Source organism: Syzygium oleosum, unplaced genomic scaffold, assembly GCF_021117445.2.
Source record: "Syzygium oleosum isolate NSW1041296 unplaced genomic scaffold, Sole_v2.1 Sole_v2.17, whole genome shotgun sequence".
Taxonomy (NCBI): domain Eukaryota; kingdom Viridiplantae; phylum Streptophyta; class Magnoliopsida; order Myrtales; family Myrtaceae; genus Syzygium; species Syzygium oleosum.
In genome coordinates, this window is record NW_026607501.1 from 2,644,990 (window position 1) to 2,670,004 (window position 25,015).

Sequence of the window (25,015 nt, forward strand, 5' to 3'; positions counted from 1 at the left end):
GGTTCGTTTCATACTCGCCTCGATCCCGCTCGATTTGTAATATTCTCAAACGGAACCGAGTAAAGTTAAATATGATATTATGATCAATTTTTTGTTGAACTGCATTATTCTCAAACTCCGCACCTATTGCACAGAAAGTCATAAGAGGATATGAAGCAACAATTAAGCCATTCAGAGGCTCACCAGGCTCGGCTTTGGACAGGCTCTCCCGTATTGTACCTAGATCAGTGCCCTTCCTCACACTTGCAATATGATGATTCAATGAAGGGTGACGGACATGGAGCACCCAGTAAGGGCGTTTACAAAGTAACCAACCATAAAGTTTTAACTTTTAATGTTTGAAATTTTGATTTTTATTTAATATTGAATAATTCCGGCTAAAATTTACAGAATGAGCAAATCAGTCTTAAAAGTTAAAGCAATTAAAAATCTCTTGCATAAATTTTCCTAAACAATTTATTTTTTTCACTTAATTTTTTGGATTTATATAAAACGAGAATATGTTTTTAACCGTTTACAGATTACAAAATAAAATGCTTGGTTTAGATATGTTTCAATTTGTTTCTTTTAATAAACTTCATTATGAGTTTGAATCAGATTTTTCATGTAATATCACCATTTAGAAGACCCTCGAGCTCTTTTAATTATTCGAATTAAAATATCATTTTTTATTACCACCAGAAATGCAAATGCCAACGGAACAATAAGAGAGCGAATGCCAATGTCTTTTGCAAAAACCAAAACGACAAGCGTGTTGTTTCCGTCTAGACTGCACGTTCGCTCTTCTTCGCGCCTTGCCTGTTCTTGCCAACTTCTGTTGAAGTCAAAACTGATGCTGGTAATGGTGCATTTACGGCAATCTTACCGTATATTTTCGTTTTGGGATCTTGTTTTTCCTTGTGCAACGGAACGTAAGCTGCTTGACGTCTATCCTGAGTGAGAGGCATTTGCTTTTCTTGGGCTTGTTTCTTGAATCTGTAGCAAGGCATCAGCATCTTGAGATGACCCGTCTTCAATTCGTTGTTAAAAACGTAGCTTACCCCAATGAATGGAGTGCGGCAAGAGAGTTTGGATGCATTGTCACCATGCTAGTGCTTTCGCCTACCCTGAGAAGAAACTTGAGTTTGGCAAGGTTTTACGTAACTGGTCGCAGCTCAGATTCATGACCACCAGCAAGGGAGTGCAAGATAGGAGCAAGAACAAGAGGGTGCATGATCTCGAAATCGCCACCAAGAAGCATAAAGGGGTGTCTAAGATGTTGGTTCTGATGGAAATGTTGAAGAAGCCCAGTTCTGTACCCCTGCAGAGACAAAATTCGGACCAGTGGTCATACTGATTCGGTCTGATTCTGGCCACACTACCTGCATGTACCTTTTTGTTTTGGCCAAGGAGATCCAAGGGAAAGCAATGGAATTGGCCGACAAAAGGGCAAGAGCAATACTTTATGATCGAATGATTCCAAAAAATCTAAAGGAAATCAACATTGAGAACTTTATAGTCTTCGAATGTGCTTGACATTTAGCCACTGAAATCTTTTTGCAACGGCTTGAAATTAAAAAAATTATTTAATATTCTCTTTAACAAGAAATAATGAAAAATCTTTAAAAAGAGGTTATTAAGCGAGACCAAGCAATGAATCGAGAGGATGAATTTGTAGAATAAATATCGTGTAATCAAATTTAGGTCAAGACCATTAAAACCGCAAACAAAAAATGTTGATATAATACTAATGCTGTTAAATAGTCATTAACTATCCATATTGGCGTCTGATATGGTATTTTGAGACGCTGCCACGTCAGCCGAGATATATTAGATGCCAAGATCGTCTAAGTCAACACACTTTTTCTCTCCTCATCACTCAATCTATAGGGTAAGGAGCCACTGTCACGCCCCGAACCCCATCGAGTACGCGACATCTCTCTTCGGTCGAATTAGTGCGACGTCCCAGGAAACGTCCACTACAAAAAACCATCTTTTTTCCGACGAAATTTCCAACGAAAAATTTGAAAAAATTCATTGGAAAACGAATTTCCAACAAATTTTCCAACGAAAAAAAATTCGTTGGTAATTCATCGTCGCAAATTTTTCCAACGAAAAATTTGAATTTTCGTTGGAAATTTGCGACGAAATTTTTTTCGTTGGAAAATTCGTGGCTAAATCCATTGGAAAAACTACAAATTTTTTTTTTTTTTGGGTCGAAAAATTGTGGCAAAATTAGTTGGTAATTATTTGTTGCAAAATTCGTCATGACAAAAATCGTGCGGGCGAGGGCCAGCCTTGCCGCCGGCGAGGGCCAGCCTCGTCGCCGGCGACGGCCGAGCTCGCCATGGCCGGCGAGCTCGAGCTCGTCCAGATCTGGGCAAGTTCTGGGTGACCTCGAGCTCGCTAACCATGGCGAGCTCGGCCCTCGCCATGGCTGGCGAGGGCCAGCCTCGTCGCCCTTCGAGCCGGCCGACCGCCCCGACGACCTGGTTAAATGTTCGAGCCGTCATGACCGGGGATCGGGTGCTGGGCTGATTCATGAAATGGACAAGTTTGTGCATACACTAACTGGTTCACATTACTCACTTGCAAAGTATCTCTTGACACGGATACATAAGAAAATTCAAGAATTCTAGACATTCTTGCGTCCAAATCCATCCCAATTCTCAAGAGTCTTTTCCCTTTTCTTCTTTCAAAGATGCAGAGCGAAGAATCTCCGGCATTGATGATCGATTTCAACTACAGAGTGGGGCAAAGCGGAAGATGGTGAAAATCATTTGATGGGGAGGACCTTGTTGACGATGTCTTGGCTGAGGACGGCGATCTGGGAGTCGAGGGCCTTGATGGTCTGCTCCTTCTGGTTCTCCAGGGTGGCCAGCGCCTACTGCAGCTTCGCGTCCACCTTGCGCCGCCCCTCCAGCAGCTTCTGCTCCAACTCCGCCTGCGTCTCCTTCTTCATCTTGCTCAGCGTCACCGATATCTCCGCCCGCGCCGCCCGCATCGCCGCCGCCGCCTTCTCCTCCAGCTGCTTCACCTCCGCCAACGTGTCCTTCACGCTGCTCAGCTTCTCCCTGATCGCCGCGTCCCGCTCGTCCATGAAGCGCCCCAGCGGGGAGAAGTAGATCTTGTCCAGCGCGAACATCAGCAGCAGGAACTCGCCCATGATGACGGGCAGCATCAGGTTGAAGTCGAAAAGCGCCGCCTTCTCGATCTCCGCCGACAGCGGCGAGCCAGGAGGGCGGAGGACGCGGCAGCGGCGAGGAGGGTCAGGGATTTCACGGAGAGGGAGGCGAGGGGCTTCGGGAGCCTGAACTTGGGGACGGAGAGGGTGACTTGGGGTTGCCGCTTGGGCTTTGAGGCGAAGAGGGTAGGTGGGATGTGGGTCTTGCAGGAGGAGGCCACGATCATCTTGGCCATGGCTGCGATTCCGAGGACGGCGGCGGCGGCGAGACTTTCTCTCTCTAGCGACGGTTCTTTGCCGACTGCGTTTTGGAGAGAGAAAGAGAGAGGGAGAGATGTTGATAAAAGGGAAGAAGAAGAAGACGAGAAGAAGGAAACAAGACAGATTTTTTGTCGGGAAAATGAAAAATTTTTCGTTGGAAATTTCCAACGAATTCAAAAAAATCCGGTATTGTTCGGTATTTTTGAAATTCGTGGAAAAATTCGTTGGAAATTTCCAACGAATTTTCCGACGAATTTCAATTTTCAAGGCAATTATTTTAGTGTGTATAATTTTCGTTGGAAAATTCGTTGGAAATTTCCAACGAATTTTCCCACAAAAAATTTTCGTTGGAAATTTCCAACGAATTTTCCCACGAATTTCAAAAATGCCGAACAATACCGGGTTTTTTTTAATTCGTTGGAAAATTCGTTGGAAATTTCCAACGAATTTTCCGACGAATTTCAATTTTCAAGGCAATTATTTTAGTGTGTACAATTTTCGTTGGAAAACTCGTTGGAAATTTCCAACGAATTTTCCAACGAATTTCAATTTTCAAGGCAATTATTTTAGTGTGTACAATTTTCGTTGAAAAATTCGTTGGAAATTTCCAACGAATTTTCCGGCAAATTTCAATTTTCAAGGCAATTATTTTAGTGTGTACAATTTTCGTTGGAAAATTCGTTGGAAATTTCCAACGAATTTTCCGGCAAATTTCAATTTTCAAGGCAATTATTTTAGTGTGTACAATTTTCGTTGGAAAATTCGTTGGAAATTTCCAACAAAAAATTTTTCATTGGAAATTTCCAACGAATTCAAAAAAACCCGGTATTGTTCGGCATTTTTGAAATTCGTGGGAAAATTCGTTGGAAATTTCCAACGAATTTTCCGACGAATTTCAATTTTCAAGGCAATTATTTTAGTGTGTACAATTTTCGTCGGAAAATTCGTTGGAAATTTCCAACGAATTTTCCCACGAAAAAATTTTCATTGGAAATTTGCAACGAATTTTCCGACGAAAAATTTTTCGTTGGAAATTTCCAACCAATTTTCCGACGAAAAATTTTTCGTTGGAAATTTCCAACCAATTTTCCGACGAAAAATTTTTCGTTGGAAATTTCCAATGAATTTTGCGACGAAAATTTTTTCGTCGCTAATTTCCGACGAATTTTACTTTTCGTTGGAAAATTTGTTGCAAATTTGCGACGAAAATTTTTTCGTCGCAAAAATTCGTGGCAAAAATCCAGTTTTTTTGTAGTGGTCGCCGACCCAAAACGAACCCATCAGAGTTTAATCGCGGCGAAAACAACAAACACCCATACAATGATTTACCAGGGGTACTAGGGAGAGTAAATTGCCAAATCACCAAATCTTATACTATACCTCGATTTAAGTACGATATCCATTTACAATATAAACTTATGCCACAACCGCCATTTACAAACCGCAAAGCAAAATATGCACACTGAACTACCAAACTACCGATATCACAAAAAGATTAGTAGCCTGGGTAAGCACTATACCAAAAATGGAACACTTCCAAACTCTTCCTCAGCTCCAAACTAATCTCTACGCCCTCTAGATGGCGTCCACTCTGACTCACTCTCTTCAGAATCCTCATCCGAATCTTCATCAGGCACATGCTCATCCGATGACTCCGACTCGGCCTTAATCTCGATCGGATATTCTACAACATCATGATCAGTGTGCATAATAATCCCAAAACGCAGCGACGGCAGCGACGGAAGGTTCATGGCTCGGGCGGGTGCTCTGAAATGGTTTGGTTGATACAACCATGAGACACTTCTCAATAAGTACACAACCTAAACCTTACCTAGTCTACCACATATTCCAGACAAGTCCAGACACCTAATCAAGCAACACACAAACAACGTCCACACAATCGTACTTACCTAGTTCTCAATACACGCAACCTGCACGTTAGTCTTACATTCACATTTACAAATCGCATGCACTTTTCAACCCAATCTCATGCTCGAAGGCACATGCCAAACACACCACATTCCCGAACTCCACAATTCACACTCGTTCACGCACCACCACATCATTTTCATTTAACTTGCCACATCGCACCATCTCGTGCTCAATCACTTTCCTCAGCCCGCGTAAACACGCATCAGGCCTTCATGATCGTGACCCGCGTAAACACGCTTCAGGCCCGATCCCATTCTCACTTTCTTTCCTCAGCCCGCGTAAACACGCCTCAGGCCTACATGATCGCGACCCGAGCATAACACGCCTCGGTCCAATCCCATTCTCACTTTCTTTCCTCAGCCCGCATAAACACGCATCAGGCCTACATGATCGCGACCCGAGCATAACACGCCTCGGTCCGATCCCATTCTCACTTTCTTTCCTCAGCCCGCGTAAACACGCATCAGGCCTACATGATCGCGACCCGAGCATAACACGCCTCGGTCCGATCCCATTCTCACTTTCTTTCCTCAGCCCGCGTAAACACGCATCAGGCCTACATGATCGCGACCCGAGCATAACACGCCTCGGTCCGATCCCACAGTCATATCACGACCTGCATAAACATGCCTCAGGCCGGTTTAATTCCCCGCGTAAACACGCCTCAGGGATTTAGTGATCACACGAACATACCAACACACCGTATTTTATCTGTACCCCGCGTAAACACGCCTCGGGGCTTTTTAGTGATCACACGCACATCACACGCCTCAAATCTCACACGTTCACGTACTCGAACATTAATTAAATGCACCCAATTCAACCATTTCAATTCAACCCACATACAAACACACATTCAAGCATCAATTCCAGTCATGGGGGCAGCAACTATTCAACCTCGACACCCCCACCATTCCGCTCATAAAAATGAACATCCATAGAATCAGGGTAAATCTGGGCAGTTTACACAGTGACCAAAATCCCATCAAAATAAATAGTAAACAAACTCCAAAAATTCTAAATTTTGGATATATCATAAAAAACATCTTGATAAACATTTCTTATGAAGAACACGAAATCTGGTTCAATCTGCAACCATGCCTTTTTGTCCCTCGAAATCAGACCAGAATCAGTTCGCTCTAACAGACTATTTTGTGCTCAAAATACATTTCTTTCAACACCCAAATCACCTTGAAAAGCTTTAAAATTTTTATATGTCATAGAAATGAAAGTCACCAACAACTTTTCTGAAGGAATTTTATTGAAAATAGATCTGGAAAATTTTATAAAAATTCGGCAAGACAAGAAGGTCGGGATGAACAGTGTTCCAGGCAGTTTTAAGACGGTCTGAAAATGGGTTTTCGTGAGACCAAATAGCCTCCAAAAATTCCAAATTTAAAATATGTTATACTTCAAGATGTTGGGAGAAACTTTCATGAAGAAAATTTCCTCAAATTGGGCCCACAAAAATAGCAAACCGGACGGGTACAGTAGTCACGAATCCGAGTTTTGAACTAAACAACCAAGATTCAAGTTCTAGTTCACACCCATGGATCTCCAACCCACAAAACTCATTCCTAGATGTCTAATCCAACATGCAACAGCCACTAACAGCCATGATCAGCCACCAACAACCACGATCAGCACCCTAATCAACCCCTAAACTACCCTAAACCGCGTCTAAACGAGTTCGATAAATACCGATGTCCTAGACAAGGGTTAGATTGCGACTTACTTGGAAATTTCCAAGCAAAATCAACCTATCCAAGGTTGACTAGGCGGTTGGAATGCGGCGGCTACGGCGGTGACCTTGGAGCGGTGACGATCGGCAACGGCGGCGGTGGCTTGGCTTGGGCCGGCTTGTCCACGGCCACGGGAGAGAGAGAGAGAGAGAGAGTGTGTGAGCCGAGAGAGAGAGGGAAACGGCGGTGGCGTGAGGGTGGTGAGGGCGAGGCTTGGCGGCGGGACGGCGGTGACGCGGCGGACGGCGGCCGGACGGCGGTGGCGCGGCCAAGGGGGAGAGAGGATGGTCGGTCGGTGAGGGGGAGAGAGAGAGAGAATGAGCCGTGAGAGAGGGAGAGAAATGAGAGGGGGAGAGAGAGAAATTGGTTTAAAAACCAATAATTGAACCCCTTTTATGCAAAATGACCATCTTGCCCCTCTCTCTACTTTTCAATAAACGGCCGAGATTCGTTCTTATCCTGAGATCGACGGCCGAGATTGAATCTTTTCCAAAAATATCCGAGGGTAATTTGGGAATTTCATAAAATTCCAAGGGCAAAATTGTCCAAAAATTGTCATTTCTAAAGTTAAGGCGAAATGACCAAAATGCCCTTCCCCAATAACACTTGGCCTTAACAAAGCTCCAGGGGTAAAACGGTCATTTTCCATCCTTCGCCGAAATTCAGTTTTTCTAAAGGATTCGGACAATTCCAAGACTGAACATTCCAATAACAACGTCGTCCAAATGTCCTGTAGTGACTTCCTAAATTTTTAATGCCCAATTTGGTCTCTAATTAATAACTGAATTTTATATAACGTAACTTGAGCGTGTCTCAGACTAACGGGCGACTTTTGGGGAAATTCGCATATTCGACCCGTGACTGATACTAAATCAAGTCACGTGCAAGTTCGTTCGGATCGTGACGACCTCGGTTGTCAATGTAATCGCGAGGATCAATCGCTAGTTCCGACGGGCGCGATCGTTCGGTATAGGTTCTGGATCGTTCGTCATCTCACCTCGTGGTCAAACGGAATCACCCGTGATCCACTCGTATGACAATGACGAACCGGCCCATAACTATCCTAAGATCGGCCTACATTGGCTCAAAATGTCACCTCGACGATTCTATGGTCGAAAGTCAGTTCACGACCGAATTTCTTTAGTCGCACGAATTTTAATCCCTAATTAGCCCTTCCCTAACGGTTAGTATCCTAGGAATGATCAGTTCCGAGCGAGATCTAACTACAAGTACATTCATAAAACCACTCGTTTCATAAATCCCAAATGGGCAAATTTCAGGATGTCACAGCCACGTCAGCTATTATGTTTAACTTTTGCTGAGTAAGCGAGTCACGTCAGCAAAATCATATAACATGGCAAATTATTTAATTGATGCCTCAAATTGAGCCAATTTTGAAAAATTGAGGTTCTTGATTGAAAAAAAAAAAAGGTTCAGGTATTCGATTGTAAACTGGAACAAGAGCTTAGGTACTTGTGATGTCATCATTCTTTAACTCCTTAACCGCTCTAAGAATAACATCTCATGAAGCATCCAATCTTTGGTGAGGATTGCCAGCTTCTATTGGCCCAAATGCAAGGAGTTTCCTTAGCTTACTGTTCCAGGAACGCGAACCAGGCTGCGGATTTTGTAGCGAGGGCCCATCGCACTAATTCCCTCAGCCCAAATTGGCTCTCTACAAACACCCCCCACTACCCTTTGGTCGTTTTTATGTTATGATTTTGAACTTACGTGTGGTTCTAGTTTGGTTGTTTAATGAAAGAAGCGTTTCTTTGTCCAAAAAGAAAAAAGTATAACATCTCAAGGAAATGTTGTCTATGAAGGTGACTATAAGCATCGGTGATGATGGCAACGGCATGGCAGTGGCCGTGGGACGGTGGCGCGCTCTCGTGCCCCATTTTTGCTTTATTTTTTTCCTTTATTAAGTTTTTGCTGTTTTTTCTTTTTTATTTTTCTCTTTGCTTTTTTTTTCTTTTATTGAACTTAAATTTGAAAAGATACATGGAAATCTAGACATGATTCTAATAGACAAGTACAAGAGAGATTACTGAATGAAAAATCACAGTACGATTAAGCATAAAAAGAGTTGGACGAAAATTATAGTGACGGTCAATTTTAAGCATGGCGTATAACGCACGGGGAAATTCTACTAGTAATTGGAAAAACAATGGCATTCAAATAGGGATGGATGGAAGAGGAGGGATGTGAGAAGTGAAGTGATAATGCCAATTTGCGTCCTGCAAAGTCTCTGTCTTTTTCATTTGCTCTCTTTCGCTTCTGCTTCACTTTCTTGACAAAAAGGTACGTGATGTCCAGCAAAGTCTTGGTCCTTCCTGAGTTGATGGTTTATTTACATGAATAGAGCACTTGTGGACAGAAAGCATCCTTGAAAGGTCTTGGTTTTTGTTTGATCTTTTTGCTAGGTGAAAGACTTGGTCTTCCTGGACTTTAAAGTTTTCTCACTCCATTACCTCATTATCACTTTGCTTCACCATAACCCTGGAAGGTCTCCAAAAATACTAATATACCCATGGCCATTGAAAGATCTTTTTGGGTTCCTTCTTAGCTTCCTTCTTATACTAATTTATAGTATTGTTAATTTGAAGCAAGACATGTAACGTGTGGAAATTCTGCTAGTAATAGAAAAAGAGACATTCACATAGGGATGGGAGAGGAGGGATGTGAAAAGTGAAGCAATGAAACCAATTTGCGTCCCGGAAAGTCTTGATCTTCCTGGATTTTATTGCAGTTTCTTCCCCCACTATCTCTTTTTCACTTTTGCTTCACTTTCTAGACAAAAGGAAGAACATGACATCCAGTAAAGTCTTGGTCTTCTCGACGAAAAGTTAGATAAATCAACTGTTCTCCTTTTTCTCTCGATCAAGACTTTTGGCTATCGTTTGAAAGAGGATAAGAGGTGATATTTCTTCGCATGACCAACTTAGAGGGCATCCAATCTTCATAAAAAATTATCAACTTACCAAGTGTTTTGTTGGTTTTTTTTTAAGTAATAGGCTTTTTATGTGGCAGTTACAGTGCTAAAAATTCGTAGCAAAATGGGCAGCAATGATCTGTTGAAGAGTGCTAAATCAGTTGTTGATAATCGTGAATCGCTTGATAGGAGAATCGTGGTCCTCTAAAAAGAAAAAGGTAGCCCAAAGCAACTTGCTTAACGGATTTGTTGGTGATTTGTGAATCGTTTACTATTTCCGAAGTAAAATTAAGCAACTTGCTTCATGGATTCGTTGGTGTACCCAGCTCTTTTTCTTGTTAGCCCAAAGCATGTGCTTATGTTCTCCTTATCGAACAGTCAAAGTTAGCTGTCTTTGATGACTCGTAGATGCAAATAGAAAGTAAGATGCCATTGTGAGGTAGATCGTCAACATTTATTTCAATCGGTGCAAGTTGCACAAAGATGCTTATTTGTCAATCGTATTAATTGTGGTTAGCTTCATTCATTGCTAGACAAGAAAAAGGGTCATTGCCAACTAACAATAAAAGTAAAAAAAAGAAAAAACAGGAAAATCGTGCAAAGGAGATTCTCCTATCAAATGGTTCTCTATCATCAACTACTACCTCAGCACCTTTCAGTAGATCATTGCTGCTCGTCTTGCTATGAATCTTTAGCACTATAAAGCCTACATTGATCGAATGTCACCAATAACGCATAAAACAAAGACATTGAAACCAAAAGGTTATTGAGAATGTACGGATGCATAAAAAAAAAAAACCAACAAAACACTTGTGAGTAATAAATTTTTAACGATGATTTGCATGCACTCTAAGTTGGTCATACGAAGAAAAATCAACTTTTGTCCTCTGTTTTAGATCGAGACTTTTGGCTTGTGTTTGAAACGGAGGACCTTTTTCTTGTGACCATCCAAAACAGAGGATAAGAGGTGACTTTTCTTCAATAATCAACTTCGAGTGCACGCATAGTTTTTCCATATATTCTTGGTACGGTTGTGATTTCAATGTCTTTGTTTTCTGCTTTATTCGTGAATATGCAATCAATGTAGGCTTTACATGGCAGTTACAGTGCTAAAGATTCGCATATGTTTAAGAAAATAATTTACTGAAATAATTTGAATATATTGTGGAAATATAGCAAGTTCCTCGATTCCTCCTTCAAAGTGGACGAACAAACAAAGTTAGCGTTTTTCTTATTGAACAGACAAAGTTAGCCATCTCTGATGACTTGTAGTTGTATATCCAAAAGTCTTGGTCTTCCTGAGAATATATGATTGTGGAAACTACAAATATCTGGAGATAATCTCTAACATTACCAGACAAGCACGAAAATATTTTATTTTGATTCCTCTAACCACTGATGAGCATCCTTGAAAGTCTTGGTGGAAGGTGAAAGTCTTGGTCTTTGTTTTTGGTAGGCGAAAGTCTTGGTCTTCCTGGCCTTTAAAATCCTCGAAAGTATTTTAGGTTGATTTCTCTAATCACTGATGTGCATCCTTGAAAGTCTTGGTCTTTCTTTAATGTTTTTGGCAGGTGGAAAGTCTTGGTCTTCCTGGACTAAATGGTTTTCTCTCTCCGTTAGCTCACTTCTGTTTTCAAAAAGATAGAACTAAACCAAAAGAAAGGAAAATTTTAATAAGTTCTGGACAATTTCAACTGTTGCTCATGAGTTCCTAAATTGATAGATTCAGTTTAAAAAAATACGTACACACTGATCATAAGCCGATGCGTAGCATGGGTACTCTACCGGTATATAAAGTTGATCACTCCTCGTTAATGAGCCCTATTAATTATTTACTTTCCCTTTCCTAAAAGTCATTAATAGAAAAACAGGAAAAAAAACAGATGATTTAATCTAAAACCTATTTAAATTTGAACCCAATTAATGAGGTCAATTAATTATGAAATATGAAACTATCTTAAATTACTAATGTTCATGCGCGCGCTACGCAGAAACCTAGGCATATGAATATTGTGCACATATTTTCAGATTACACGTGATTAAAAATTGGGAATTAGAATATAATGAGCTGTTTCTGTGATTGATTGTTACCAAATATTACTCAACCCTTAGAACTCGGCATACTTGAACCAAACATAATTACCTACGACAAAATTAAAATCGTCAAATGCACTAATCTAATTTGTTCCGTAGAGGCCTCAACTGCAAGCAGTACGAATTTCCGGTTTTCTTTTTTGTATCAATTGAATCTAATTGACTACTAAAAGTTAAAAAAAACAAACAAATATAAGACTTACCATAAATCCAGAGAAAAGCACCAAAATAAAATGGATGACATCATTACTACTTCAATACTTTTGACAAGTGTATATGACTTTACAACTATCATTTATATTCGCCTAGCAGTAATACATGACAAAGAAAATCAGAGAATATTTCTTGGCTTATAAAAAAAATACACAATTTAATTTTGCCTTATTTCAAGCATTTGCATTCAAGAGGAGTCGCTTATTCGATTTTACATGCGAGTGGTTGAAGCAAAAACTCCACAAAAGGAACCCCCATCAATTTCATTCTTATATCTATGGCTTCCAAAGATGTTCAAATTGAATGAAATAAAACCAGATACTGAGGTGCATCAAATTTCTTACCTATGTGCTGGTAATCAACTATCTAAAGTTTTTTTTTTCGTTCAATCAATTATCTTGACATTTCAAATGTGGGTCAACGTGAGACCTCCATTGAAATCGCAAACGAAAAATGTCGTCATGACACCAACGCTATCAAGTAGCCGTTAACTATTTACAATGACATCCGATATGTTCTTTGTGGTATCAATTTTGTCTCTCGTGAGTCAGAACAAACGTTCAAGACGATATCCATCCGTCTCTCAAAGAGTTGGAACAAATTATCTACAAAAAATATTATTTAGGCAATTTCATTGTAATTAATTAAGAAATCTCAGTAAAGTTTTATATTATGTTTGCCCATACAGTTACATCTGATGATAATAGATGATAATATTATTAATATAGTGTCCAACCGAAAGAAAATCAAATACAAAGAAAAAGTCTATCTTCAATAAAATGTTTGATAATTCACGAAAATATTTCGAGCGTAAAGCTCGAATTTTTATGATCGAACTTTGTAGCCTCCCAATCTGCTCGCCATTTAGCCACTGAAATCTTTTGGCGCTTGAAATTAACAACACCATCTCATGTTCTCCTTCACATGAAAGAATGAATATTCTTACTAAAGAAAAATATTAAGACAAGACCAAGCAATGAATCAAGGGAATGAGTTTGTAGAATAAATATCGCGCAAACAAAAGTACCTTTGAGATTTGAATCTAGACCAATCATCGTACAAGTATCCAAACTATTACTCTTTTTCGTAATCAAATCTCTAAAGTTTTTTTCGTTCAATCAATTACCTCCACATTTCAAATGTGTGTCAAGGCTTCCATTAGAATTGTGGACGAAATAAGTTGACAGGATGCTAACGCCGTTAAATAGTCATAAACTGTCCACATTGGCATCCGATCTTGTATATTGAGATACTGTCGTGTAAGTAGACATATTAGACGGTTTAGATCATCTAAGTCACCACACACACACTCTCTCTGCTCATCATCCAATCTGCAGGGTAAGCGAGCCACATTAAGCTATTATACTTAACTTTTGTCTGGGTAAATGAGTCATGCCAGCAAAATCACACGATACGGCAATTGATTTAATGGATGCCTTAAAGTGAGCCAAATTTGAAAAATTGAGGTACTTGATTGAACAAAACAAACAAAGAGTGTAGGTTCTCGATTGTAAAATGAACAAAAGCTTGGGTACTTACGATATCATCATCCCTAACTCCTAAACCGCTCTAAGTAAAGCATCTCAAGAAAAATATTGTCTACGAAGGTTACTATAAGGTGGTGCCATTGGAAACGTCACCCTAGCAGCGGTGCTGACGGCAACGGTGTGGTAATGGTCATGGGACGGTGGTGCTCTCGCTGGTTTCATTCCTGCATTTTTTTTTCATTTTTTCATTTTTTGCTGTTTCTTCTTTTTTGTTTCTCTCTTTGCGTTTTCTTCTTTTATTGAACTTAAATTTGAAAAGATATATGAAAATCTAGACATAATTTTAATAGACAAGAACAGAGATTAATGACTTAAGAATCACAATATGAATGAACATGAAAAGCGTTGGACGAGAGTTATAGGATCATTAGTTTTAAGCAAGACACACGTGGAAGTTCTACTGGTAAAGGAAAAAGAGACATTCCCATGGGGATGAAAGACGAGGGATGTGAAAAGTGAAGCAACAAACTCCAATTTGCGTCCTGCAAAGTCTTGGTCTTCTTGGAATCTATTGAAGTTTCTTTCCCATTAGCTCTTTTTCACTTTTTCTTCACTTTCCGGACAAAAAGGCAAATGATATACAGTAAAGTCTCTGGGGATATTCTCCAAATATTAAGAAACAAACACTTGTGGACAAAACGTATACTTATTTTGATTTCTCTAACCTCTGATTTTTGTTTGATCTTTTTGGTAGTTGAAAGTCTTGATCTTCCTGGACTTTATAATTTTCTCTCTCCGTTAGCTCATCATCACTTTGCTTCCCCGTAACCCTTGTTGTTTTCTATAGTGACTAATTCACCCATGGCCATTGGAGAGATCTTTTTGGGTTCCTTCTTTCAGGTCTTGTTCGACAAGTTGACTTCTCTGACATTGGACTACGCGCAGCGAGAAGGAATCAGCAAAGCCCTTGATGAGTGGAAGGGGATGCTGGAAACAATCAATGCCGTGCTAGATGGTGCAGAGGACAAGCAACTGAGTGGTGACCGTCTAGTGAAGCAGTGGCTGGACGACGTTAGGGACTTGGCCTATGACATGGAAGACTTGCTCAATGAGTTCGATATCGAAGCCACTAAGGCCAAGTCGGAGGCAGAATCCAGTACAAGCAGAGGTCAGTTGAAAAGGAAGTTCTCTTTCTTTAACCAATCGCGCTCGCACGTGTCTGAGACCAAGGTACAAGAGATTAATGGTAGGTTGGATAAGATTCTCACCATGAAGGCTCATCTAAGCTTGAGAGAGAATGTTGTGGACAGATCCAACTACACCAACAAAAGGCTCCCCAGCACTTCTTTGCCGGAGCTTCAGTTTTTCGGTAGGGAGGACGAAGAGGCACAGGTACTTGAACTATTGATAAGTGACGTCCAAAATTCCGATGCTACTCTAAGCATAGTTCCCATAGTTGGGATGGGTGGTGTTGGAAAGACGGCCTTGGCTCAACGGCTGTATAATGATCCTAGAGTGAATAGCTATTTCGAGAGGAGAGCATGGGTCTGTGTTTCAGATGTTTTTGATGTTCTCGACATAACGAAGACTATTTTGCAGTCGATCAGCAAATCGCCCTGTGAGGGCAAAGATCTTAACTGGCTTCAAGTTAAGTTGAAAGATGATTTGTCTGGGAAGAATTTTCTTGTGATTTTAGACGATGTATGGAATGAGAAGTATGGTGAATGGACATCCCTCCTAAAACCATTTGAAGCAGGGGCTAAGGGAAGCAAGATCATCATCACGACGCGCAACCTTTCTGTCGTTTCCATAACAGGAGCTTCGCCATATCCTTTGAAGGAGTTGTCCATTAATAACTGTACTAGCTTATTAGCCTATCATGCTTTGGGAGCAAGAAATTTTGAGAGGCACCCAGGTCTTGAAACAATTGGCAAGAAGATAGCTGAAAAATGTAGAGGTTTACCTTTGGCAGCGAAGATATTGGGCGGTCTCCTACGTAATAAAGAGAATCCCGACGAATGGGAAGCTATCTTAAAAAATAGAATTTGGGATGTAGCCACGGGAGAAAATGATGAGGTTCTTCCAGCTTTGAAATTGAGCTATGTGCATCTTCCTTCTTATTTGAAGAGATGTTTTGCGTACTGCGCAGTATTTCCAAAGGACTACGAATTTGAGAGGGACGATGTGGCACTCTTATGGATAGCAGAGGGCTTTTTAGATGGACATAAAGCAAAAGAGAATATCTTGAAATTAGGATGCAATTACTTCGATGAGTTAGTATCTAAATCCTTTTTTCAACAATCCAGTGTTGACACATCTAAGTTTTCGATGCACGATCTTTTAAATGACCTGGCAAAGTCAATTGCGGATGTGACATGCTTTACCTCTAGCGAGTCTCAGCTAGTGGGTGATGAAGATAATGCCTCTCTTGAAGAGAAAGCTCGCTATGCATCATTCATCTCATCGTGGTATGTTACATCAAGAAGCTTGAGAGCATTTGCTAGAATGAAGGTACTAAGAAGTTTAATGCTACTGACTACTCAATTTAATCATGGCGGAAAAATAATCTATATTTCCAAAAAGGTGCTGCATGAGTTGCTAACAAACTCGAAGTACTTGCGGGTGATATCATTATGTCATTGTGACATCATAGAGGTACCGGATTGCATTAGTGATTTAAAACATCTCCGATATCTTAATCTCTCATACACTAGCATCATAAGGCTTCCCGAGTCAATTTGTGCCTTGTGCAAATTACAAGCTTTGATCTTAAGAGGTTGTCGGCGCCTTTCTATGTTGCCTCCAGATATCACAAATTTGGTTAGCTTACAGTTTCTTGACATTAGAGATACAGAGAGTCTAAAAAAGATGCCATTGAGTATCGGTAATTTGAAGAATCTTATTATCTTGTCTAATTTTGTGGTAGGATCAGAGAAAGGGTCACAATTAGAGGAGTTAAACAACTTGCCGCATCTTCAGGGAGGATTAATCGTATCTGAATTGCAAAAAGTGGAAGAAGTTAGAGATGCTAATTTGTTGGGAAAGCAGGGCCTCAGCAACTTAATCTTGCTTTGGGATAAAGATTTTGGAAATCTCCAAAATGATGAGCACGAAAAACGGGTGCTTCGTGCTCTACGACCTCACACTAATCTTGAAAATCTCACTATCTCGTACTATGGTGGTGGACTATTCCCGTCATGGTTGGGTGATCCATCTTACTGTAAGATAGTGTCTTTGTGCTTGTGTGGCTGTCCTAATGTTAAATTGCTGCCATCACTTGGACAGCTACCTTCACTTAGAGAATTATCTCTTGAAAGTTTAAATGCAGTAAGCATGATAGGCTCTGAATTTTACGGAATTGAACGCCCTTTTCCATCCTTAACAATTTTGAAGTTTGATCGGATGTTGGCATTGAAAGATTGGTCTCGTTATGCCGGACGCCAAGAAAAAGAAGTACCATTCTCTTGTCTTCGGCATCTTGTTGTCCAGAGCTGTCCTAAGTTGACAGGGACGTTGCCTTATCAACTTGATCATCTCTTAGAGCTCAAAATTCGTCATTGCCCGTGTTTGAATGACTCAACCGGTGTGGTTTGTCTTCCATCTCTCCATGAGTTATATTTTGAGGATTGTAACAAGGAGATCTTAAAGAGCTTGGTCAACCTAACTTCTCTAACCATACTGAAAATAGAAAATCTTGCGGAGCTTGTTTGCTTTGATCCTGGGTTTATGAGCTGCATGGTTAAGCTAAAGGAGCTTCATATAAGAAGGTGTGACAAGCTAACCTACTTGTGGCAAAATGGAAATGAAACACAAAATCTTACTTGCCTCCAGAGTGTAGTCATCGAAAATTGTCCTCGATTCACATCTTTTGTGGCGGAGGAAGGAGAGATAGAGCTCTTGTGCAACCTTGAAAGGATGGAATTGAGGGATTGCACGAGTTTAGAAAGGCTTTCAAGCAAGATGCACACACTTCGATATTTGAGCATTTCGAATTGTCCAAAAATCATGGGACCAACCATTCCTTCATACAACCTCGACAGCAATAACATGATGTCACAACTTGAATTCCTGGAGATTCATAATCAAGATTCTCCGATATCCTTTTCGTTTGCCGAAAGTAGACTTGCTGCTCTGAGGGAACTTTCTATTTGGAAGTACGAGGGAGTGGAGTTGCTGGAAGAGATCACCGTAGTAGAAACGCTCAAATCTTTGGATATTGGCTGCTGTAAGAATCTGGGAAGCCTACCTCAGTGCCTTCACACGCTCGCCCATCTCACTCGTTTGAAAATGAGCGACTGTCCAGCACTGGAGATAGAGGACTTCCCTCCCCTTCCCCTCACCCTGTCATATTTCGCTCTCAGTGAATGTCCGAAGATAAAGTCTATCGCCAACTGTAACATTGCTAGCTGTAAAAATCTCACTGAATTGGATATAAACTGCTGTCCAGAATTGGAGGTGGAGGACTTTCCTCCCCTTCCCATGTCCCTATCGAGCCTTAAACTTTTTATGTGCCCGAAGATAAAGTCCCTACCAAATGAGTGGCATCGTCTTACTTCCCTCAGGTTTCTATGGATTACGTGCTGTGAAAATATCAAATGCTTCCCCAAAGGGGATTTGCCTCCCAATTTGCGGTCGTTTTTCCTTTGGCAGTGCGAGAACCTGAAGCAGCCAATGAGAGAATGGGGCCTACACATGCTCGCTTCCCTCGAGGAACTGGGAATTGACGGAAGGAGCATGGGAGGGGAGGGAGAGAAGGTGAGGTTTCCTTCGGCGGAGAACGAAGAGGAGGATGCGTGGAGTCTTCTCTTCCCTTCCTCTCTAACCAAACTTGTCATTGGACGGATGAAGAACGTGGAAAGACTGTCGAGCGGTCTTCACAACCGCCTCTCCTCTCTCAGATTTTTACGGATCCGAGATTGCCCCAAGTTGAGGTATTTTCCAGAGGATGGCCTCCCTCCCTCCCTCCAACGATTGGAGATAGAAAGATGCGAGATTCTGAAAGACCAATGCTCAAACCTCGGTGGCAACTGTTGGCCCCTCATCCAAGACATCCCTTACATCTTCATTGATGGCGATCGGATCCAGTGAATTGATTCGGCAATGTACAGTGGGTTTTCTAGGGTTCAGGTGAGTTTTATGGTTTTTGGAGGCATCGATTTCCATTTCTGCTTCCTCCATTCGATGCTTAATACCAACTGATACTTTCCCGTGGAGAAGTCTCACGTGAATTTCCGGAAATCCAAGAAATCCCTGACCATCCGCATTGATTGGGGTTCAGATCCAATGAAGTGAAATCGATCCACTTTCGCTTTCATTTGCTGACTGCCGCGATTCATTCTTCCATCTACGGTCAGATTTCTATGGCTTCGGGTAAGTCCTTTGGTCTTGAACGCATCAATTTCGTTTCTGCTTCTTCAATTCGATGCTTATAAGCAAATGCAGTAAGAAGAATGGGGGATCCAGATCCCAATTTTGACAGCACTATCCTCTTCCTAGTATGTCAATGTTATGTCTCATTTTTTGCAATTTACAGAAAAAGTAGAAGCTTTTAATTTTATTTGGTGCATTGATATGTTCTAAATTTTCCTCTAGTGATTATGATCTAAATAAGAATAATTTCTCTCAAAATCTAAAAACAGGATTAGTTATGCGGAAGCTGTGATATGATTGTGAAGAAAGTGGATGCTGTTTTTTTTTTTCCTTTTTTATGGTTTTCTTTATCATCGAGAACGTTCTTTTCGTTAACGATGATCCTTCGTAGTATCAAGCAATCTATCTTGCACTTCTTTTCGTTAACGATTAGTTCCGGAACAAAAGCTTCGAGCCCACTTGTGTTCCTTTGGTGTAACTGGAAATCTTGCACTTCAACCAATGTATACCTTGTCTGATACATCTCCTCCCTCTCTGCTCCCGTTGGATCTGTAAATTTTTTGTTGAAGCAATTTTCGTATGACATTGTGAGGCTCCATTAGAGGTTAGTTAATTTGTAATCTGAATTGCAGTTCACTCTGTACTCTCTCTGAGGCTTTTTGGATGTTATTGCAAATATAACATGGTGCTTTGACCATATAAATAGGTGATCAGAAAAGCAGAGTTGCATTTTGCTTGACGAGCCATCCAATCATCTGGTAAGTTTAACTCATTTTTCTCCACCTTGTGACTTATGTTAAAATTTCAGTTAGCTTGTTATAGTCTTGCACTAATTGAACTTATTGGAATATGGTCTTTACATTGAAAATACAGAAGAAACAATCAGTGATCACAGCTTCAGGGAGCCCCTGTCACCATACAACTAACTTATAATGGAATAGAAACCAATGTAATTGATCCAACTTGCAAAATATTGGGAATAGAATAGTTATGCTAGCCTGATCAGTGTTTTTGTATTACGGAAATTTATAATACCGAGTAGTTCAGATATCTGTGCCTATAGGCAGTATTGGGTTTTGCACATAATTTATGCGGAAATCTCTTTGTTTATAAATGTGGACTTTAAGTTCTGCTTTAATGACCAGTGACTACTAAAGTGTTATCTTTGTAAATTGCTAGTTTCTTGCCTAAGGATTGATGAGTATGATTCTGCATTTTTTACTATCCCAAACTGCGGGATTTGAATGCAGTTGAGGTGCTCATTCGAGGTCTGGTCTTGTTTCAAAGAGGAATTCTGATGGTGAGATTGATTTTCTTGCCTAAATACTTCAATTTGACCAATGATCTATCGTCTTCACATATAATAGCCCTCTTTTCACCTTGATTTGCAGGTTAGTCACAATGAGCATGTAATAGCTGGAAGCATGGACGAGCTCTGGGTGGTTTCTCAAGGCAAGGTGGTGCCTTTCCATGGGAATTTCCAGGATCATAAGAAGATACTTCAGTCCTCGTTGAATCAGGCGAGTTTAGTTCTTTTAATCATCCAAGAGTGGTTCAATGGGGTCACGGTACCTTACAAAACATATAATGAGGCTTATCTACAAAGAGAAAACCAAAAAGGATGAGGAGACGATTGCTACTGATATACAGGATGTACTCACATTTACAGCGGCAGATGTGTGTCATTTGATTAGGATTCGCAGAAGGACGAGTCTAAGTCATTGACATTGAATATGCAGTATCATTTGCCAATAGCTTAAAAACTGAGTCTGGATTGCAGTCCTGGTATAATTTATGAGAAATTAGCTGTACGAAGATATTTTCCCCATGTTCGTTGTTTGGCACTGTTCAGGAGAATTAATTTTGATAATATTTTCATGATCAACAAAAAATTTGTACTTTCAACTCTAACTACAGAATTGCTTTTAGTAACTATATCGTAGGCCGTCCCTAGCCAAAAAATACTATAATGAAATTCTGTATGTGAATTGGTTAGATAATATCCTTTCAACATTTTCAGGTCATATTCAAAATAAGAAGCTTTCTTTCTTCTCATAACACTTATTGTGTAGATGGAAGAATAGATTGAAAACAGAGGTTTTGAATATGCTAATTTAACAACTAAATTACGAATGAACTTGCAGATCAAACCCTTTTAAAAACTGATTGCCTGGTCAAAAATTGAAGTTCATCTTTCTTCTATTCAAATACCCAGTCCATCTCTTGATAATGGTAGCTTTAGAAAAAAGAATAGTAACGGTCGCTCTAATAAAACAAAGATTCTTGATTTCATTGTTTAGAGAGGCAATGGTTAGATCAAACTGATTTTTGTTGGACTTTATTCATTGGTTTCGTTCTGGAATATCTCTCTCAATCTCTCCCTCCACCTGAGATCTATCTAATCCTTTCTCTTGTCTTAATCATGCAGGATGTTGATGGAAGTGTTCCTTTCTTCTAGGGAAGTGATTCTGAAGGTAATCTTGTCCTCTCGAATGATGCAGAAGTTGTGAAGAAGGGCTGTGGGAAATCCTTTGCACCATTCTCGAAAGGTAATCATTTTCAGGGATTATTGATGCAGCTTCACTGGAGTTTACTCCGCACATTGAAATGTGAAAAGTAAGGATGGATGAGCTTTGCTGATATTAAGCAGAGTTCACAGGAGAATGTTGCATTGTTTGGTAACAACATATTGGAAGACTTATAGGAAGTAAAGATGCATAAGCTTTGGCATGAGTTGGAAAAATTGGTTTCAAATCTAACTTGTTGATCTAGGGTTAAAGTGGCAATCTTTATCTGTATGCGTGTTTTGACGTGTGCATTTTCACCTACAATGTTGCTCTTCCAATGGTTTTCGAGCACCAAACTGTTCACCTCTAAACATTGCCTTCTTTTCCACTCAGGTTGCTTCTTTACTAGCTCTGGAGGTTTTGAGGAGATATGAGCACCCACTGAATGAGGTGAAGCCGGTTCCTAGGGTGGACAGCTTGGCCAAGTGTGCGGTGCGACATTCAAAGTGGATGCGGAGTCTAAGAAGGAGTCCAGCATGCCTAGAGTTGGGAGTGCTGCGAACTGGTCCTCGCACTACTGAGTCTTATGGTTTATGGCCCTTTTTTGGCCAGGCCATTAGTTATTGAATGGCCTTCTATTGCTTATAACCCAGTCACCCTTTCTCATATATTGACAATTTTCAGCTCCAATGGTCGGTTGCTCTATGTTGAGAGTTTGAGATGACGTTTTATGCAGCTGTACATGTTTTTTATAAAACCAAGCCTTTAAAGAACCTGATCATGTGCAATAATATCTTTCTGGCATTTCAGTTAGCCATCATGCAATTTTTCTTATGTTACGTTTTTTCGAATTAGATGTCGATTGTAATGCTGTTATCTCTAGTAGTTATTAAATGAGGAAAAAAGTGGACCGAAGTAACTTGGTGCATGCTGGTTCTCATATGGAAATCGAGTGAACCCGACACATTATGAAGGATCATCTGAACTTCGATAACAGACAATGATAGCACGTTAAAGATTAGGGCTAAAGCAGCAGTCAATCTTGCAATTTCTAAGATGTCAACGGGAACTTGACACGTGCCAATACAAACTTAATAGGAAAAAGAAGATAGAGGGAAGCTGTCAATACTCAGCTAATATCAAATTGCAGATCAACAAAAAAGGGAATAGGCTAGCTCTATCTCTCAATTGCCTATCCTGTGCTCAAGAAGGTCCCCCAGTTCTTCGGCAGAATCTCGGGGTGCATTTAGTTGTCTTAGATGAGACTCGGGATCTTCCTCAGTCCATGGCACCCTTTGCTCATCCATTCCGCCCACCCGTCCAGATATGGCGCCCTTTTTCATTATCATTTTTAGTGCCTGATCTTAATTGTTTCGCTTGCAGGGACCTCTTTAGTCCTTTGCAGCGGCCATGCCTCCTGGTGTTATCTGAAAAACATGTTCGTCAAGTCTAACACACATGAAACAAGTCTCAATCTTCTATTATTGACATGATGAGCTCTCGCTAAATTTTCTGAGTGAAATTAAGTGATGGTATTGATAGATGTGCATCGTATACATAGCACAAGCTGCATAGCTAATCAACCAGTCCTGCTTAGAAGTATTCTCGACATCCACTTTCTTATTTAATTCCTCCACACAATATTCATATTTGACACGTTTATGGATCTCCATTCAACATTAGGTATATTGTAAATATCATGCTTAAATCAAGACTCCACCTATCCATATGAAGATTCGGTATCGACTTTCTCACATATTTTGATATAGATTCCTAGGTATTTTACCTGGTCTCTACAGTATAATCGGGTAAAGCCAGACGAAGATCTGGTGCAAAAAGGATATAGCTTCAACTTCGGGTAGGTTTGGGCCATCAAACACCTTGCAGACGCGCTGTTCACCTTTGCCTTTCCTAAACATAAACCTAATTGTGGCTGGAAGAGCCAGAACATGCCCACCTGCAGGTTTCTCTTGGGTCTAATATGAATACACCACCGCCTGGATCAGCTCCGACTGACACAAATAAATCAAAGACAAAGTCGTCAAAAAATCATCTTCTTCCTAACTCATGGACTGCAACTACTCTTATGTATCACTAGTTTGCACGAATCAGTATGAGCTTAGTGCCGTCCCCAAATTGCTGTCTTTCAGTGAGCAACCATCAAAGGGCTCAATAGGATAAGATCTTCTAACGGATGCACGAGTTTGTGGGAGATTCCAAACCAAATAACAAAAGCAAGTAAAAGTTCATCAAAGGTAACGTTGTTGGACTGTGCTTCTCACCGAAATTCGCCAAGTGCTTTTGTAATTGTTAGAGATTCAATACCACCTGTTTAACATTGCCGAACCAAAGAAAGTTGTTTTTGCTGAAACAAATGAAGAATAATATACACAATCTGCAAAAGAAAGTCGATTACCGCCTAAAAGTTCATCGAGGGCTTGGCTTCCAGTTGTGATGCGAACAACCAACTTTCTCTGGAAGCGAATTCAGAGAGAAGGTGTGGTTTCCTTCTGAGGACGAGGATGCGTGGAGTCTTCTCTTTCCTTCTTCTCTAACCTCTCTTAACTTGACAGATACAAGGAACGTGGAAAGAGTATCAAGCAGTCTTCACAACCACCTCTCCTCTCTCCAACGTTAATGGATTGAAGATTGCCCGAAGTTGAGGTGATTGCCAGAGGATGGCCTCCCTCCCTCTCTCCCTCCAACAATTGCACAAACGTAGATGCGAGATTCTGAAAGATGGATGATCAAAACTCACCGGCGACTCTTGGCCCCTCATCCAAGAAATCGCTCTCATCAAGATTGATTGGGTTTGGATCCAATGAAGTAAAATCGATCCACATTCGCTTTCATTTGCTAACTGCCGCAATTCATTCTTCCATCTGAAGTCAGTTTCCTTAATTCAATGCTTAATACAAACTGATTTTCCTCATGGAGATTTTTCACGTAAATATCCGAAAACCAGCCACTGAGGCGAATCATACAGGATGTTGACAGAAGTTTCCCTTTCTTCTGGGGAAGTGATTCCAAAGGCAATCTTGTTCTGTTAGACAATGTAGAAGTCATGAAGAAGGGCTATGGGAAACTATTGCACCATTTCGTAAAGGTAATTATTTGCACGGATCATTAATGCTGCGTCACTGGAGTTTCCTCCGAGCATTGGAATGTGAAAAGTAAGAATGGATGAGCTATGCTGATATTAAGCAGAGCTCAGAGGAGAATGCTATGTTGTTGGGTAACAACATATTGGAAAAAATTGGTTTCAAACCTAAATTTTTAATCTAAGGTTAAAATGGTGTTCTTTACTTGTATGT

The 25,015-nt window shown here is 40.5% G+C and overlaps 2 protein-coding genes and 2 pseudogenes across 7 annotated transcripts in view; 2 read left to right on the forward strand and 2 right to left on the reverse strand.

Moving 5' to 3' along the window:
* Positions 1-20,713, forward strand: part of LOC115664938 (putative disease resistance RPP13-like protein 1) — an 88,773-nt gene extending 68,060 nt beyond the window's left edge. Inside the window, exons 1-5 of one of the 5 annotated variants that reach the window (XR_008818223.1) lie at positions 14,214-18,951; positions 19,042-19,198; positions 19,628-19,798; positions 19,901-19,952; positions 20,586-20,713. Coding sequence is in view for 3 of the 5 variants with exons in the window: in XM_056319039.1 (XP_056175014.1) it covers positions 14,686-18,912 (4,227 nt within the window). In the remaining 2 variants the exon portion in view is untranslated. Of the gene's footprint in view, positions 1-14,213; positions 19,199-19,627; positions 19,799-19,900; positions 19,953-20,585 lie in introns of those variants that run through there. The other 4 variants (XR_008818224.1, XM_056319041.1, XM_056319040.1 and 1 more) reach the window with 4 other exon arrangements.
* Positions 1-25,015, forward strand: part of LOC115676628 (putative disease resistance protein At3g14460) — a 115,947-nt pseudogene that overhangs the window by 90,405 nt on the left and 527 nt on the right.
* The window catches only part of LOC115676636 (meiotic recombination protein DMC1 homolog), an 86,640-nt gene that overhangs the window by 57,968 nt on the left and 3,657 nt on the right, over positions 1-25,015 (reverse strand). Inside the window, exon 3 of one of the 2 annotated variants that reach the window (XR_008818229.1) lies at positions 23,672-23,713. The exons of the other annotated variant lie outside the window; for it this stretch is intronic. The gene's annotated coding sequence lies outside the window, so the exon portion shown is untranslated. Of the gene's footprint in view, positions 1-23,671; positions 23,714-25,015 lie in introns of those variants that run through there. 2 annotated transcript variants of the gene reach the window in all.
* Positions 2,535-3,496, reverse strand: LOC130140214 (ATP synthase subunit b', chloroplastic-like; annotated as a pseudogene).